Here is a 19,841-nt window from a genome sequence, read left to right as displayed (position 1 = left end):
GTATTCCAGCAGCTACGTACTTTTTTTGCTAGTATAATGTCCTTGACCTGTTCCAGACCTCACGCCTGCCTTCGTGAGCTAAAACGCTCTCGGCTTCCTCTAATAGTGGGTTGGCTGTCTTGCCAATCCACAACAATTAGAGGACAAAGCACACGAAACTTGTCCCATTACTTTACTTTACTTTCCTTGCTTGCTGATGCTGACTGCTTTTGTTGATATCGTGTGAGATTAGCAAGTTTCTTTTTTGGAGTGTATTTTGTAAGATTTCAGTGAGCTTTACTTGCACAAGACCTGTGACGTCACCAAAACATCACAGTATTGTCATGCGAACTCGTAAACTTCGAGCTTTGGAGGTAAACCACAATAAACGCCTTAAGTTTAGAACTGAAAACACCTAAAATATTAAGCAGCCGCAAAGTTAACATTCGTCGCATTAAAGATCTCTCCGAAACGCGTCTTTTCATATGATTTGCTGCAAAGTGTCAGAAATTGTAATGATGACGTATAAAAACACTAACCAAAGATTTTAACTCGAAGTTAGCTTCTAATGATATTTAATACCTGATTATAGAAGATACAATACGTGAAATTATGGGTAGAGAGTGATATGCCCACCCCCTCCCCCTGAATCCTTACTTGTTTATGTCAGACTAATCTGCAGTGTAACCCGAGGTCTATGTTGGCTCCGATTGATAAATACCGCAGCCTTCCCCAGTATAGAAGCCACGAGCTGCGCCTGGTCATGAAGGACTGCTAGAAGAACAACTCAGAGAGACCATCATTTCTGCTGTGTCAAGCGTCAGTTCCAGATCTATGGAAGAGGACAGAGATTCTCTTGCAGTTGCACCACTTGTACCATAATTCTAAGCATTTATAAAATACTCTTTGACAAAGTGCTCTGGTCGCTATTTCCATTTTATGATTAACATTGTTTCCTTGATGGCCAGTTAACTACCACATACCAAAAGTACACGTGATGCACTCAATATATACTGCTAATAAAAGTGCTGTGAAAAGAAAATTAAATTAAAGCAACTTCATATCTAATAATTGCTTTTGAACTATGTATGTTTAACACATTATGGTGGTGTATTTACCATTCAAGTTAGTTAAAATTTACCCCTAATCATTTCTCCTGCATGTATAGTACCATTGGCTACTTAGTCTTTAAACAAGTCATTTCTGTTTCACTTGAGTTTTTTGTGTTACAGAAGCCTATGTTTTATGCAAAAACTATTCTCCTCCTGTCAACTATGAGCCAACTACGCAGGCACTGCTGCCTTTGAAGGAAACCTCTGACTTTCTCACTCTGTCTCAGTCCACAAATGCTATTGTACCTTTTATATGCTGTGGTGAAGAAAGTCCGTATGATGCAGATATGTGCTATCCAGTTGAGGTAAGTTTTTAAGTACTGTCTCCGTTATCTTTATCTGGAGGTTTTAGTTTCCACTTAAAATCTGCTGTTTTTTATATCGTATAACCCTGCTTTTACATTCCTGGAATTAACATTTTCCCACCATTTACGGAATTTTTTATTGCTCCAATCAAATTTACTATGTCTACAACGTTAATTTGCACCTGATATTGTGTCAGCATATTTATAATTTTCCCATGATTTACGATTTATATAAAAAAGTTTGTGGAGAAAAAACTGACATAAAATGATGCTGGAATGATGTTGGCTGTCAAGTAGTGTTTACAAACATTACATGGTTAAGTTTCTTGACATCAGGGTGCTTTGCTCAGTAGATTTGGAGCAGTGAATGTGTAAATGTTGGAACATTTCATGCTGTACCTCCTGCCGCTGCCGAGTTCTACTCAGCAAGGTAGCTGATGGGAGTAAGTAACACCCCTTTTATTATATGCACAAACCACAAACAAAGTTGACACTCAGCGCAGCAGCTGATGGGAGTGACCATAAAGGCATTTCCCATTTGCAGTCGCTCCCATTGTCCACTGCACCGAGTGTCAACTTTGTTTATGCAATTTTTTTTTTTTTTTTTTTAATTACTACCAGATTTCGTAAACCGATTATCCAATACTTCTTCTGGGTGGTCAAGGTTTGTTTGAATAAAGATATCAGGACCAATCACAATCATTTCCAAACTGTCTCTACTGCACATGTGTTATTTCTTGATTGACAAAGGTGTGACGAAGATCACAACAACAGGTTTCATTGTTCAGCCACTTGTAGCACTAATTGAAACGTTCACTTGCTTCGCATTGCTCATATGTTTTTGGTTTAAGCACAGCACCAAATATGAATTTCTTTATACTGGGCAAAATGTGTCTCAAGAATTTATTCTCTATGTTACACAAACAATCAATGTAAGTGATAGTTTGCATGTGTGTTGGGTTTATCTGCATAAATGAGGTCAGTACCTGATAACCTCAAAAAGATGAATACAGTGCAAGAGACATAGAACAACAAAGATACAAATACCACACAAAATACTTGTGTAAATATTTGTACTTGATGATGAGAAAAAATTTTCAAACTGCATGAAAAAATATGTAACTGGTGCAGTATTTAAATAGTAAATGACAGCTGCAGGCTTTCAAAAGCATCAATTATGACATAAGAAATGGAGTCAAGCATTTCTACTTCCCAGATAGTTATCAGTTCTCATTACATCAGTGGTTTACATTAGCAAATAAACCTTTATTAGATAATAAACAAACCCCTGACAAGTATTTTGATGCCTATTACGTACGTATGCATAAAGTGAGAAAATGCAAGAGGTTATCCTATACATAACTTTTACAGCTTAAAACATTATTTCCCATATTTTACATTTTCCCGCATTTTACACCATTTTTCTGAAGTCCCTTGAAAAGTGTGAAAGCAGGGTTTCACTGTATGATAAACAGATTCTTTAGTTCTAACCATCATTCTATCGTGTGGGGATTTGTAGGACTCCCCTTGATAGGTCAGGGTGCACTACACAGGAAGCAGCTACTTGGGTAGCACAGTACTTGTGGAGTTCACATGAGGGTTCTTTAGGTTAGGCAGTAGTTTGAGGTGCTCCAATGAACACTCACGAGTCAATATACATCAAGAGAAGCCAAACAATGTTCAGAATAAAGACACTTCAACTGTCACAGTTTTATCAGTAAACTGTCGAAGTATTCGTAATAAAGTTCCCGAATTTACTGCCCTCCAGGAAAGTTCCTCGCACTCAGATTATTCTTCGGACTGAGAGTTGGCTGAGCGTCAAATTGAAAAGCTCTGAGATATTTAACAAGTCATGGAACATGCATCAGAAAGACAGATCAGAGGCCATTGGAGTGGGAGTGTTCACTGCAGTTGACAAAAATATTGTCTCTACTGCGGTGGAATCTGAGTGTGACAATGAAGTGATATATAACAGGTTTAGGTTAAACTAAGTTAATTGTTGGATGTTTTTACTGGCCACTTTATTCTGCTGTAATAGTTCTAGGGTCATTCAAAGAAAGTCTATGGTCAGTAACACATAAATATCCAGATCATGCAATTCTAGTTGGAGGCGACTTTAACCTACTGAGTGTAGACTGAGATGTCTGTGGATTTGTTGCGGGGGTACAGACAGTCATTCAAAATACTTTTGAACACATTTTCTGAAAATTGTCTGGAGCAGCTAGTTCAGCAGCCCACACACAATGGAAATATGTCAGATCTTGTACCTGCAAATAGGCTGGACCTTATCGACAATGTCAGTATAGAAACAAGGATTAACGATCATGATGTCATTATAACAACTGTGATTACGAAAGTCAATAAATCAGTCAAGAGGACTAGAAGAGAGTTTCTGCTAGATAGAGCAGATAAGCAGTTATTAGCATCTCCCTTAGACAGTGAATTGGCATCATTTAGTTCCAGTAAGATGGGTGTAGAGGAATTATGGGTAAAGTTTTACACAGATTGTAAATCGTGGTCTGGAGAGTGATGAGCCTAGTAAGTGGATAAAGGAGGAAAAGACCCACCATGGTTTAATAACAAAATTCAGCAGATACTGAGGAAGCAGAGACTGTCACACACTCGGTTCAAAAGGGAATGCACAAATGACGACAAGTGAGGATTAGTAGAGATTCTTGCGTGTGTGAAAAGATCTGTGCAGAAAGCACACAACAATCACCACAGTCACACCTTAGCAAAAGCTCTGAGAGAGAACCAGAGAAAATTCAGGTGTTATTTAAAATCGCTTAGCAGGTCTAAGGCTCCCATTCAGTCTCTTGTGGCAGTTGAAGATAGCAAAACGAAAGACAAAGCTTTAAGTTTCATGTTCAAGAAATTGTTCACACAGGAGAATCATACAAACATACTATGATTTGACCACCAGACAGACTTGCATATGTACATTATTACATAGTAATAAAGATACCTGGTGTAGAGAAACAGCTGAAAGATTTGAAAGCAAATACATCACCAGGTCCGGACGGAATCCCAGTTCAATTTTACAAAGAATACTCTACAGCATTGGCCCCTTACTTTGCTTGAATTTATCAGGAATCTCTCGCCAAGCACAAAGTCCCAAGCAACTAGAACAAAGCATGGTGGCTCTAGTATACAAGAATGGTAAAAGAACAGACATGCAAAATTACAGACCAATCTCCCTGACTTCTGTTTGCTGCAGAATCCTTGAACGTATTCTCAGTTTCAATATAATAAACTTTCTTCAGATTGAGAAGCTGATGTCCTTGACTCAGTTTTAGAAAGCACCGCTCGTGTGAAACTAAGCTTACCCCTTTTTCACATCATATATTGAGAACTATGGATGAATGACAACAGGCAAATTCCATATTTCTAGATTTCCAGAAAGCATTTGACACAGTGCCCCACTGGCAGCTGTTAATGAAGGTACAAGCATATGGAATAAACTCACAGATGTATGAGTGGCTTGAAGACTTCTTAAATAATAGAACCCAGTATGTTGTCCTCGATGTTGGCGTTCATCAGAGACAAGGCTATTGTCAGGAGTGCTCCAGGCAAGTGTGATAGGACAGCTGTTGTTCTCTATATACATAAATGACTTGGCGGACAAGGTGGGCAGCAATCTGAAGTTGTTTGCTAATGATGCCTTGGTGTACCGTAAGGTGTTAAAGTTGAGTGAGTGTAGGAAGATACAAAATGACGTGGACAAAATTTCCAGTTGGTTTGAGGAATGGCAGCTAGCCCTAATTGTGGAAAAATATAAGCTAATGCAAATGAATAAGAAGATCAAACCTGTAATGTTCAGGTACAGTATTACTGGTGTCCTGCTTGACACAGTCAAGTTGTTTAAATATCTGAGCATAACATTGCAAAGCATTATGAAATGGAACAAGAATGTGAGAACTGTGTTAGGGAAGACAAATGATCGACTTCAGCTTTTTGGGCGAATCTTAGGAAAGAGAGTTTCACCTGTAAAGGAGACCGCATATAGAATGCTGGTGCAACCTATTCTTGAGTAGAGCTCAAGTGTTTGGGATCTGTACCAGGTCAGATTGAAGGAAGACATTGATGCAATTCAGAGGTGGACTGCTAGATTTGTTACCAGTAGGTTTGGGATACACCTAAGTGTTATGGAGATGATTGAGCAAATTTCAAGAACTGGCATATGAAGCTGACTGCCGAACAATTCTACTGCCACCAACATACATTGCACATAAGGACCATGAAGATAAGGTACGAGAAATCAGAGCTCATACAGAGGCATACAGTGTGATCTTTTCCACCATGTACAAACTCTAGGGGTTGATCAATGAGAGAATATGCAGCAAAAAAGGTCTAACGAACATATGTCCAGAAATGCATGGTTTCCATGGTAGGAACTATTTGTTCGGCCGTACTTTGTTACAGAGACTGTGGTCTAATATGTGCTGTAAAAATCAGCCACAATTACAATATGCATGGTTTTCTCCTAGAGGGTCATACTGTTCCTCATATGTCATGCCCTAGCACTCTCTCCTGCTATAGTAATTGGTAATGTTGTGTCTGATTTATTTCTCTTACTGACTCACCTTGCTGTAGATGTTATACAGCATTGTACCAATAGTTTCATATTGGAATCAAGAGCTTGCTGACATGGTGTTTACTTACAGAAAGGCAAATGTCAATGGGCAACAGGTAGCAAGGTTGTGTCAGAAGACCTAGCCCTGCCAACAACCACCACAGCTTTTAGTGTTTGCCATTTGTCTGAGACAGGGTTCAGAAGCAGGAATTCATGAAGGACATGCCTAAAATGTTCGTATACCAGACTTGGAGGAAAATGTGATTAACACTGTGGTAGGCAACTGCCGTGTCAGTATTAGGCAGTTGGCCTGCCGGTACACGGTACGCCAGACGACCACGTGGAACATTCTCCATAATTGTTATTACCCATATCACTTACAGTGTGTGCATGGCTTACTAGCAACAGATTTTGCACATCAGAAGCAGTTTTGTCTCTGGTTTCTTCACCAGGCAAGCACAATTCTGTGCATTGTGTCATCCATCCTATTCGCAGATGATGCCACCATTATACGGAGTGTTATCTTCAGCTTTCATAACAGTCATCTGTGGGACAGTATGCAGAACCTCTAAGGTAGGGTGACAGCAAATCATCTGCATCAGTGCAGCTGGAATTTGTGGGCCAGGATAATTAGCAACCATATTTTGGGACCAGTATTCCTTCCACGTTGCCTAACAAGCTGGATCATTCAGCTTTTCTTGCTGGTGACTTTGTCTCTCCTGCTGGAAAAAGCACCATTGATGACTTGAAGGGTTATCTGGCTGCTACATGATGGTGCTCCAACCCACTTCACAGTTAACATTTGGGCGCACTTCAGTCATGTCTTCCCGGATGAGAGGGTCCAGTTGCATGACCTGCTTGGTCACCAGATCTCAACCTATGTGATCTCTGGTTGTGGGACCATCTCAAAAGTATTGTGTACACAGAGCCAATTTCAGATGTGGATAAACTGGAGCAGCATATTCATAATGCCTTTGACACAGTTCGAACGCAGCCTGTTCAATGTGAACATGAGAGACAGAACATGCTACGGCGTGTACACGACAAGCATGTGGTGATGCACATGGAAACCATTTTCAACACATAATGTAATTGTGCCTGCATGGTATAGCATGTTGTAACAATGGAAAGTTGTACTGAAATGCAGGCGGATCTGCAACAAATTGACGCATGGTGCAGGGAATGGCAATTTAATCTCAATGTAGACAAGTGTAATGAGCTGCGAATATATAGAAAGAAAGATCCTTTATCATTTAGCTACAATATAGCAGGTCAGCAACTGGAAGCAGTTAATTCCATAAATTATCTGGGAGTAGGTGTTAGGAGTGATTTAAAACGGAATGATCATATAAAGTTGATCATCGGTAAAGCAGATGCCAGACAGAGATTCATTGGAAGAATCCTTAGGAAACGCAATCTGAAAACATAGGAAGTAGGTTACAGTACACTTGTTCACCCACTGCTTGAATATTGCTCACCAGTGTGGGATCCATACCAGATAGGGTTGATAGGAGAGAGAGAGAAGATCCAATGGAGAGCAGCACACTTCGTTACAAGATCATTTAGTAATCGCGAAAGCATTACGGAGATGACAGATAAACTCCAGTGGAAGATTTTGCAGGAGAGACGCTCAGTAGCTCGGTACGGGCTTTTGTTGAAGTTTCGAGAACATACCTTCACTGAGGAGTCAAGCAGTATATTGCTCCCTCCTACGTATATCTTGCAAAGAGACCATGAGGATAAAATCAGAGAGATTAGAGCCCACACAGAGGCATACCAACAATCTTTCTTTCCACGAACAATACAAGACTGGAATAGAAGGGAGAACCGATAGAGGTACTCAAAGTACCCTCCGCCACACACCGTTGGGTGGCTTGCGGAGTATGGATGTAGATGTAGATGTAAATATTAGATCGCAGTCTCTGTAACAATGTATGATTGAATAAATGTCCGCCCCGGTAGCTGAGTGGTCAACGTGAGAGACTGTCAGTCCTAAGGGCCCGGGGTTCGATTCCCGGCTGGGTCGGAGATTTTCTCCGCTCAGGGACTGGGTGTTGTGTTGTCCTAATCATCATCATTTCATCCCCATTGACACGCAGGTCGCTGAAGTGGCATCAAATCGAAAGACCTGCACCAGGCGAACGGTCTACCCAACGGGAGGCCCTAATCACACGACATTTCCATTTTCCATTGAATAAATGGTTTCTAGCTTGGAAACCATGCATTTCTGGATGTAAGTCATTAGACCTTTTTTATTCCGTATTCTCTCATTGATCAATCCATAGTTTGTACATGGTGGAAAAAATCACCCTATATAGACAGTCGTTTTTCCCTCATTCTGTTTGCGAGTGGGACAGGGTACCATCCGCCACACACCATGCAGTGGCTTGCAGGGTACCTGTGTAGATGCAGATGGTGCTGGTATTCCTACAGAGATCCATGGGCATCCGCAGAGATTTATGCAAGAGGAGGCAAGATCCTAAAAAAATACTATTTTTTGTTACTGCTTCCATAAGACTGAAAACATGTCATGTCCCAAGCACTATATCTTGCAGGAGAAACAGAACATCCATCGTATCCCACAGGAGTAATTGTTGTCTACTAAATACTTTTAAAGGTAGATACCTTTAATACTTAAGAGGTAGCCATATTTCATCAGGATGTGCAAAGTAGATCTATTCATATTGTTAATATGATTATGGATTATATGTTTCTTGAGTTAATGATTCTAAACTGTATTAAATGTTGGGAATCTATCAAGTTAGGAAATAAAGCTACATAACGATCACAAAAAAAATTCATATTTGCAAATAATTTTACGATAGCACTGCATATTAAAAAGCTGAAATATAAAAACTCAGAATTACTGAGGAAATTCTGCTGGACATCAATGACAAGTAGCAAAATAGATCATTAATACTCCTCAAAGTGAAGAAACATGAAATAAACATTAGAACATTCTTTTTAAACTTTGATCACATCTTTTGCCTACAAAACTCCACACTGATCAGATTAATGCATTGATTCCATTTTACTTGTCGTCTGTATTTCATTATCAACCGGTATGATCCAAGCTTTCACCAAATGTATTTTTAAAGCTGTAAATGTTTGTGTAAAGTACATGCCAGTCCCTACATTTGGCCAGATGAATGTGGCAAATAAAAAAAAAAAAAAAAAAAAAAAAAAAAAAACACCCTCACGTTAGCCAGTACAGCTGACATTTAAGAGCCTATGATTGTATCTAGGCCATCCCCATCTCCCAAGTTTGGCATATTATGTAGCCTTGGCAAGTGTGTTACAGAACTCATGACTTCATGATTTCAAGGTGCTCTCCATCAGAATCAAGAAAATACCAATTTCTAGAAATGAAATGTTTTCCAAGCTTGAATTTTCTGACTTTTTCTCTTCTGTGGTGGACAAAATGGCATTTTTATTATTCTGACTGTCACATTTAGGTCCACATATGAAGTACAGATAAACACATCTACAGCATAATATGGCCATTTTCATTAGGTTGTAGGACAATCATTCTGCCATGTGACACTACATGTGGTCTCTGCAAACCATTACTGGTTTTGTTCACCAACAAAACTGAGGACAGGTGCTGGCCATATACAACACAACAACTGTGTTTATGTATCACTACTGAGAGGGAGTGGAGAAGGTGTCCAGGCAAAATATGTCATAATCTGAATCAGGTGTTGAGCAATTCTTTTTCTGAAGCCTGAGACACGGGCAATGGGGGCAAGTGACAGAAGAAAGTTTGAGGACTCCTTTGACTCTGTTATGCAATTGTTCTCATTTGCCTTGACTGCAGGACAGCACAGAAACTGGCACAGTTCTGAGCAAAACACACAATTTCTGTTGAAGACCATGATAACCAACCAACCAAACTCAGATTATGAAGTGATTTCTAAAGTCACAGTATTTACCTTCCTGCACAGCTGTGTTAGATCTGTTGGTTTACAGAATCCCAGTCATTCCTAGAAATGTATGAGAATTCTAAAAGAACTAACCAAGGCCTCTTCTCGTGGACTATGCATAGGATGTAGCTAAATGGGACTAATAAAAATATTTTAAAAATTAGTTACAGTTAAAAAAGAATAAGAGTTAAACAAATTGTAAATTTTACTGGCAGAAAAATACATATGCTGCTGGACTTGACTGCATGTTACACTGAGGAGACAAAAGTCATGGGATAGCGATATGCTCATACACAGGTGGCAGCAGTATCGTGTACATATGGTGCTGGAGAGTAGTGCATTGGCAGAGCTGTCATTTGTACTCAGGTGATTCATGTGAAAAGCTTTGTGAAGTGATTGTGGCTTCACAATGGGGATTAACAGACTTTGAACCCAGAATGGTAGCTGGAGCAAGACGTAAGGGATATTCTTTTTCAGAACTCATTAGCGAATTCAAAATTCCGATCACAGTGTCAGGAGTATGCCAAGAACATCATATTTCAGGCATTACCTCACACTATGACCATGCAGTGGCCAACGGCCTTCACTTAACAATCAAGAGCAGCAGTGTATGTGGAGAGTTGTCAGTGCTAACAGGGAAGCAACACTGCATGAAATAACTACAGAAATCCACGTGGGGCATACAGAAAATGTATCCATTAGGACAGTGGGATGAAATTTACATTAATGGGCTATGGCAGAAGATGACCAATACAAGTGCCTTTGCTAGCAGCATAGGATAGCCTGCAGCGCTTCTCCTGGGCTTGTGACCAAATCTGACAACTGGAAAACAGTGGCCCAGTTAGACAAGTTCCAATTTAAGTTGGTAAGAACTGATGGTAGGATTTGACTGTGGTGCAGACCTCATGAAACCATGGAACCAGATTGTCAACAAGGCACTGCACAAGCTGGTGGGGCTCCATAAAGGTGTGAAACATGTTTAAATGGAATGGACTGGGTCCTTTAGTTCAACTGAGCAGATCATTGACTAGAAATGGTTATGTTTGTCTACTTGGAGACCATTTGCAGCCATTCAAGGACAATACGCCACATCACAAGGCCACAATTGTTCACGTTTTGTTTGTAGAACATTCTGGACAATTTGAGCAAACAATTTGGCTGCCCAGACCATCCCGTAAAACACTTTTACAATTATGGATGGCTACAGAGGAAGCACTGTTCAGTATTTCTGCTGGGAGGGGGGGGGGGGGGGACTTCTAATGATTTATTGAGTACATGCCATGTTGAGCTGCTGCAATACACTGGCAGAAGGAGGTCCAACACAATACTGTGAGGTATCCCATGACTTTTGTCACCTCAATGTATGTGGTGTTACATATCATACAGGTAGAGTGGTGTGTAACCCTGTACCTACTTGGCAGACAAATCCTACTTGGCAGACAAATAATGCTCATGGACAAGGAGCATTTTAGTGACTTAAATATTAGGAGGGTGGAACTGTTTGTGGTTTTTTTACTTATTTTTGCACATAATGAGCATGCCAAGGAATGTCGCATATCTTCAAAGAGATACATGCAGAAACAAAAGAAGCATATGGGTCATTCATTCATTCATTCAACAATTTGTCAAACTGACTTGTACACCCTGTAACGTCCCACAGGTTAGTGAGTAGTTAAAAATGGTTTAAATACCTGTGAATAGCTTGTCCTCAGTGTCCCTCGACAACTGCATACATGAGCACAAATATGCTTGTTCAGTAAATACAGGATACCATAATGGATTTCACTACAGTAATGTAGGTCACAACTGAAGTAAAGTAAGTAGGTAGATTTATTCCCTTCAAAACCTGTAGCTTATGAGCTCATGATCAATATTCAGTGTAATAAGCCTCATTGTTACTACTACAGCTAACCGATGGTAGCACATGCTACACTGGTGATATTAATAGTCCAGCTGCAGTAATTTGGTGGAAATGCATGTGTGAAGCCCATTGCATTGTTCAGCATTAATACTCACCAAAGTACAAATATAAAGCCACATATCAGTCTGCCTTTTGTGATATTAAATCCGAAATAATCCGTCACTGCACTGTTCTAATATGCTGTTTTAGACTATGTCCAACACACGAATTACTCTATTGTAAATCCAAACCTGAATCATGTACCAAGAACTTATCTCAACTGTACTCACATATCTGTCCTCTAGTGGGTCTAACGGTCATCTACCCTAACAATACTCGAGGCCCAGTACTTATACTCTTCCTACAATGTACTACTGGTTATAATAATACAAAACATGATTTATAATATGAAATAATTTAACAACATTATCAAACACTCTATAATATTCCCTACTTTCCTAGAACAAGTTTAAGTCATTTTCGAAACACATAAAAATCACATTAATATTGAAATTGTAGAAATAAGCATTCTAACAATGCTAAATGATCCATTATCTGTATTTTGTTAATTAGGCTCGAGATTTAATTTGTACCATTTACAGATGATGAGAACAAAATGTGTTATTCTTTTATCTAAACATTTTCCATATATTAATTTCCTGAATCTGATTTTGATTGCTTATGGTACAAAGGGTATTGTAACTACCATTGTTTGGTGTTGCTATTATTCTTCTAAAAGCCTTTTTCCTATTATCAAAAAGTAATTGAATTTAATTACAGCTGGAGATATAAGAACATTGGTCTAGTATTACATAATGCAGGGGTGGTAACCATAAGACCGGAATGTTACAACCCTTAGGCAGCATGTGAAGAAGTCTTGTATTGAAATACTTGTTTAATATTTATGGAACACAAATACACTTCAGGTGCAAAAATTCAGAACTACAAGAGCTGTCATAGTCAAATCTGACAACATACACAGGGAAAACAGCAGTTACTACCAAATACTTGATTGGAGGTTTGAAAACATTGTCTGCAGGGAGCTGGCATGGCTAATCAGTTATTTTCTTTAGGAATTTTCATCCCATCACTTAATTTACTGAGACAATAAAAGTCATTCATAAATTCAAAGACGACAAGCATTCTAAGCAGTTCAAGTTCTGTGAAAGTAACAACTACTTCTGTTTAGTTTCTGTCCACAACGTATGGAAAAAAAAAAATGAAATTGACAGTGAAGAAGAGCCTGATATTTCACCAATGCATGTGTTTACCAACACACACTGAGAAATTGAGCAGAATTTTAGCAAAATGCAGGAAGGGAAAACCTGCAGAAAATCAGTACTTGGTTTATGGACTCCCATTTGACCCTCAATATAAATGAATGTAATGCATTGCAATTAAATGAGTAGAATCATGCGTTATGGTTTGACTTCATTATGGACAACAGATCACTGAACAGTCAGAAACATATAATACCTAAAAGTATGGATCCAGAGTGATTTAAAGTGAAATAGTCATACTTCATAAAACTAATTACAGCAAAGGCAGATACCAGTCAGATTAACTGGAAAAATCTTAAGGAAATGTAATCTGCCCACAAAGGAGGCAGTGAAGATAATGCTCATTCAATCGATTTTTGAGTACTATCACTTGGTCTACGACTCTTACCATATAGGATTAATAGAGCAAATATAGAAGAGCAGTATGTTTTGTTACAGAAATATTCATCCAGTCCCATTGAGAGGTGATGTGCAACCAAGAAAGCACACCCTTCTTAAAAGTACAAGAACTCATTCTAATTACAGTCTTGTAACATGTTGCTTACTCCCAAAAATCTTACAAAATGTCCTTGACATTAAACTTTGAGCTCTTATGGAGGGCCACCAACAGCTGTTCCTTCCATGCACCAGGAATTGAATAAAGAGAGGAGAGGAAATGATAGTGGTACTCAATGCACCATACACTGTTGGGAGGCTTGCAAAGTACCAGGCTACTAAAGTATTACATGTAGAAATATGATCAATGAATGAAGAGAACTATAAACTCATCAAGTTTGCATTTTGCACTCTGCAAATGTTCTGTGAATGCCCTCTGGTCACACGACACATTTCCAAGTCATAATCAAGTTCATTCCATACATTATGCAGCAAACTCCTGTTGATGGGCATCAAAGCAGCATCAATGCAGCCTCTGAGCTCATCCAGAGTTATTGGCAATGGGGGTTCGTAAACACCATCCTTAATCTACCCCCAAAGGAAAAAGTCATGAGATGTAGGTCAGGCCACTTCTGGAGGGGGAGGGGAGGACTGCAAAGTAACAGAACCACATTATCTTCACATTATACCCAATCTAGTGATGTATAATAAGTTCATTGCTTAAATAGTGACGAATGTCGATGCTCCAATGAGGGGCGGAGGGGTCCCGTCTTGTTGGAAGATGAAATTCTCAAAATCAACAATCAGTTGTGGGAACAACCACAACTGCAATGTATCAAGATACTTCTCACAGTCTACTCACAGAGGAAAAATGGTCCATACAGCCTCGTCTGTAACTTTGCATGAGGATTTTCAGTGCCCCACATTCACAGTATGCTGATTAACCTTTCCAGATAAGAAAGGTTGCTTTCTCGGTGAGCGTCAGCTTGGAGGCTAAATGTTCATCCTCAGGTGTTCACTGTATTGCGACACAAAACTGAAGGCTCCAGCCATTATCTTCTTGTTTCTAATTATTGCACTGGCTGCACACAATACAGTATAAAACATAATTGCTATCATAAAATCTACTGCACAGTTTGCTGTAGCATTCAAAATTCATGGCTTGCATGGACTGCCGATTTTTTTGGGGTACATGCAAAACTTTCCCTCATCCTCTCCACAGCTGCATATGGCACACTTGGACAACCAGTACTTTTCTGTTTACAGAGACATCCGGTGCCCCTAAACTGTCTGCACCAAAGCGCAATGCTCCATTTACATGTCTTTTTTCCATAATTCCTTCTGAACACATACCGCATTGTTGTAACAGGTAAACATCTCATGGACAAACACTATTTTCTTGTTTTGACACCATTTTGTCATGGCACTCCATGTGTGATGCCAGCTGATGGGTGAGTTTATGGTTCTATTAATGCATCAGTCATGTTTGTATCTGTAATGGTTTGGAAAATATGTATCTTTGAAAATGAATGAATCATGAAGTTTCAACAAAGCTCACAATTTGCAGCTTTGCCACCAAAACTGATTGTGGCATTTTGGTTCTGAATCGAGTGGAAGGAATGAACCAGAGACTTCAAATGTTCTGTGACGAGCTAGGCTGAGACTTCCTGAACTTGTGTCATAGGGTCCCCCTAAATGTGTCAGGTGTACGCTGCACATAAGAAGCTGCTACTCAGATAGCTGACAGTGTGCAGTGTGCACAAAATGGTTTTTAGATTAGGTGACTGTCCATTCAATCCAGACAACGATAGCCATAGGAAACGCAGAAGCTTCAGTGTAAGAGCGAAAGAAATTCCTCCCACATGCGAGAGTATTAAAATCCTAATGGTAAGCTGCCCAAGCATTTGCAACAAAGTGCCATGGTTTGAGGCATTCCTGAAAAGCAGTGAAGCTCACATAATACTAGATACAGAAAGCCAGTCGAAACCTGAAATTGATAGCAGTGAGATTTTTGGGGAAAATTTGAGTGTATATCGAAAGGATATGCAATTGGGAAATGGAGGTGGTGTATTTGTCACAGTAGGCACAAATCCACCAAGATAGAAACTGAAGCTGCACATGAGACTGTTTGGGCAAGACCCAGTATCAGGGGTGTTCATAAAATGATAACTGGATCATTCTATCACCCACAGACTCACCCCCTGATGTAACCAGAAACTACAGAGAAAATCTCAGTTTGCTTGTATGTAAGTTTCCCAGTTGTACTGTAATCATCAGTGGTGACTTTAATCATCCAACAATCAATTGGGAAAATGACAGTTTTGTTAGTGGTGGGTGTGATAAGGCATCCTGTGAAACATTACTAAATGCCTTCTCTGAAAACTACCTAGAACAGATAGTTAGGAACCAGGCATGATGAAAATATATTGGATCTAATGGCAACAAATAGACCTGATGTCTTTAAGGATGTCTGCATCAAAAATGGTACAGTGACCATGATGCTGTTGTAGCAACAATGTTTACCGAAGTAGTGTTATATCACAGTTAGGAACTTGAAACTTTCAGCAGAGGGCAGGAGCATGTAGAGGAACTATGGCTCAAGTTTAAAAGAATAGTTGATCATGCACTGGTTAGATATATACCCAGTAGTGCAGTTCATAATGGAAGGGAACCTTCATGGTATACAGTCACTGTAAAGAAATTTCTAAAGAAACAGAGATTAATGCATAATAGGTGTAAAACAAAGCATACAGATATAGCTAGAGAGATGCTGAATGGAAAGCGTTTGGCTGTCAAGAGAACAATGCATGAAGCCTTCAGCCATAGCAGAATATTGTCAAATGACATTTCACAAAACCCAAAGAAATTCTCGTCATATATAAAGGCTGTTAATGACACCAAAATTAATGTACAGTCCCTAGAAAATGAGACAGGAACTCAAATTGAGGGTAGCAAAGCAGAGAACTGCCTCAGTTTAATCCTCATACCACTGAAAAGATGAATGAAATAAGTATTGGTGTCAATGTACTGAGAAACAGCTGAAATCATTAAAATTAAATGAAGGTCAAGGGCACATTGAAATCCCTATCCGATTCTCTATTGAATTTATGACTGAGTTAGCCCCTCTTCTAACTGTAATCTGTCATAGATCCCTTGAACAAAAAGTTGAGCCCAGTTCTTGGGAAAAAAGCACAGGTCACACCAGTCTACAAGGAGGGTAGCATAAGCAATCCACAAAGTACCAACCAGTATCCTTAACATCAATTTGTTGTTGAATCTTAGAACATATTCTGAGCTCAGACATAGTGAGGTGTCTTAGACAGAATGATCTCCAGAATGATCTCCTCAATGCCAACCAGCATTGATTCCGAAAACATCGATCATGTGAAACCCAACTCGCACTTTTCTCACATGACATACTGAAAGCTTTGGATTAAGGCAGTCAGGTAGATGCATTATTTCTTGATTTCCAAAAAGTGTTTGATTCAGTACTGCACCTACACTTAATGTCAAAAGTATGATCATATTGGGTATGAAGTGAAATTGGTGACTGGTTTGAAGACATTTTGGTAGGGAGGGCACAACACGTTATGTTGTATGGAGAGTCATTGTCAGATGCAGAAGTAGCTTTCTGGTGTGCCCCAGGGAAGTGTTTTGGCATGCTTGCTGTTTATGTTTTATGTTGATGGCCTTCCACACAGTATTAATTGTAACTTCTGATTTTTTTCAGATATCTGTAACTCAGTACCTGAAAGAAACTGCGTATATGAAACTTCCTGGCAGATTAAAACTGTGTGCCCGACCAAGACTCGAACTCGGGACCTTTGCCTTTCGCGGGCAAGTGCTCTACCATCTGATCTACCGAAGCATGACTCACGCCCGGTCTCACAGCTTTACTTCTGCCAGTATCTCGTCTCCTACCTTCCAAGGTTCCAAGGTTCGCAGGAGAGCTTCTGTAAAGTTTGGAAGGTAGGAGATGAGATACTGGCAGAAGTAAAGCTGTGAGACCGGGCGTGAGTCGTGCTTCGGTAGATCAGATGGTAGAGCACTTGCCCGCGAAAGGCAAAGGTCCTGAGTTCGAGTCTCGGTCGGGCACACAGTTTTAATCTGCCAGGAAGTTTCATATCAGCACACACTCCGCTGCAGAGTGAAAATCTCATTCTGGGAACTGCATATATGTTCAGTCAAATGTTGATAAGATTTCACAGTGGTGCAGAGATCGGCAACTTGCTTTAATGTTCAGAAATGTAAAATGATGCAATTCATAAAACAAAAAAATTACAGTATCCTATCACTATAACATCAGTGAGCCACTGTTGGAATCGGCCAACTCATACAAATACCTGGATGTAGCAGTTTGTAGGGATATGAAATGGAATGATTACATAGGCTCAGTTGTGGGTAAAGCAGGTGGTTGACTTCAGTTTATTGGTAGAATGGTAGAGTACCGGGGTAGTGCAGTCAGTCTATAAATGGGGTTGGTTACAAGTCACTCATGTGACCAGTTCTAGAATATTGCTTAAGTGTGTAGGACCAAGAGGGGATATTGAACATATACTATACAGAGAAGGGCAGCATGAATGGTCACAGGTTTGTTTGATCCGTGGGAGAGTGACACAGAGATACTGACAGAAGTGGACAAAAGTCTCTAGAAAATAGACATAAACTATCCCAAGAAAGTCTGTTAACAAAGTCGCAAGAACTGGTTTTTAATGATGATACTAGAAATATACTACAACCCTTTACATATTGCTCACACATGTATCATGAGGATAAGTTTGGATTAATTACTTCACACACAGATGCAGTCAATCAATCATTCTTCCCATGCTCCATACATGAATGGAACAGGAAGAAACCCTAATAACTGGTACAACAGGATTTATCCTCTCCAGTGCACTTCTTGGTGGTTGGAGAACGTAAATGTAGATGGTCCAATTTTTAATCAGAATGTGATATAACATATTCAGAAGAGTTGGTAGGAAATAATTAAACAGTTTTTTTCAAGAATGAGGGAGTGATTCTTTTATTATTTTACCTTCAGTTTTAATTAGTATTAACTATGACATGTTTTAAGGCTATTGGGGGTGGGGGAGCCTGATTACTATACAGCATGGATATCCGGCAGAACTGACATGTATTTCAGTATATCGTCAGGCAATAAAATTTTTACATATTTCAACTTCAGTAATAGTGACATCCTTAACGTTTGTAGTCGTGTCTTCCCCAGTTGCGTCTAATATTACGGTATATTGATAATTTTTACTTATGGACCGGGTGACAGCAACTGAATAAAACACAACGGTTTTTTCCCACATTCCACAGCACTATGAACTGAACGCTTGTTTCAATACAAAAAATTGCATTGAAACAAGCATTCAGTTCATAGTGCTGTGGAATGTGGGAAAAAAACCTCAAATTGGCATTCATAAGAAGAAGAACAACACCAAAAATGCAACAGGAGCGTAATATGTAAGAAATTGTCCACACAACCAGCCACTGATGATGATGCCTTGCAGAAAATAAAGGCGAAATGCGTATGGCACTAAAATTGAGTTTTATTCAGTTGCTGTCAGATGGTCCATAAGTAAGAATTATCAATCAGTAATAGTGCTTTATTCATGAATTTTATTTAAAAAAATAATAGTGCTGTAAAAGCTTCTTATGTATCACAAGAGATTATAAAAATAGCTTGTACATTTGTGTGATTACAATATTATTCCACATTTTGAATTTTCTGTTAAAAATGTCACCAACCAGCCTGTTATGTGAACTTTTACTTTATAATTATTAGAAACGTGTCTCCTGCATTCTTTTCTCCTTAATAACACCTCTCTTTGTTAAATTACTCACCCAACATCTGAAATCTACTTATTCTCATGAATTTGTTACAGTTGGATGCAGAAGGAAAGCATGTACCTCTCCCACCAGTTCAGGAACCTATTTCACCGCCATATGCAAAGTACCTTATGATGAAGAGAAACAATGAGCTTCCAAAATATTAAAATTAGTAAAAGTTGTGAGAAAATGACCTGGATGTACCACGGTTTTGTTTTACGTGAATTTTATAAAATAAATATGTATAAATTAATATGCTGATGTTCTCCAGTTCATTTGGTACTAAGTAATATAAGTAGAAGTTCTTGATGAATCAGATATTAAATTTTCATACAGCTCTGCCACAATAACTGACATATTGCTTTAAAAAACCTTTCCAATTTTTGTTTAGTGTGAAACAGTTGTGATACATTCCTAAAGGAGGCATCCTCACAATTTACAAAGAAAGTGGTTTCATTAGATTTTGGAAATTATTTTTGAATGTGGTCTGTGTTCCATTCATTGTGTATGGAGAGTGAAAATCAGAAGTTTCAGTCAACTTCGTCCAACATGTATC

The 19,841-nt window shown here is 39.1% G+C and overlaps 1 protein-coding gene across 3 annotated transcripts in view; it reads left to right on the top strand.

Moving 5' to 3' along the window:
• The window catches only part of LOC124801151 (putative tRNA (cytidine(32)/guanosine(34)-2'-O)-methyltransferase), a 77,606-nt gene extending 58,068 nt beyond the window's left edge, over positions 1–19,538 (top strand). For all 3 annotated transcript variants that reach the window (XM_047263071.1, XM_047263055.1, XM_047263063.1), the window contains 2 exons: positions 1,212–1,396; positions 19,342–19,538. In XM_047263071.1, the coding sequence (XP_047119027.1) occupies positions 1,212–1,396; positions 19,342–19,452 (296 nt within the window). In that variant the 3' untranslated portion in view covers positions 19,453–19,538. The remainder of the gene's footprint in view (positions 1–1,211; positions 1,397–19,341) is intronic.
• Positions 19,539–19,841: the final 303 nt, after the last annotated feature.

The sequence above is a fragment of the Schistocerca piceifrons genome, chromosome 1, assembly GCF_021461385.2.
Source record: "Schistocerca piceifrons isolate TAMUIC-IGC-003096 chromosome 1, iqSchPice1.1, whole genome shotgun sequence".
NCBI classification, from domain to species: Eukaryota; Metazoa; Arthropoda; class Insecta; order Orthoptera; family Acrididae; genus Schistocerca; species Schistocerca piceifrons.
This window is presented reverse-complemented; position numbering and strand designations above follow the sequence as displayed.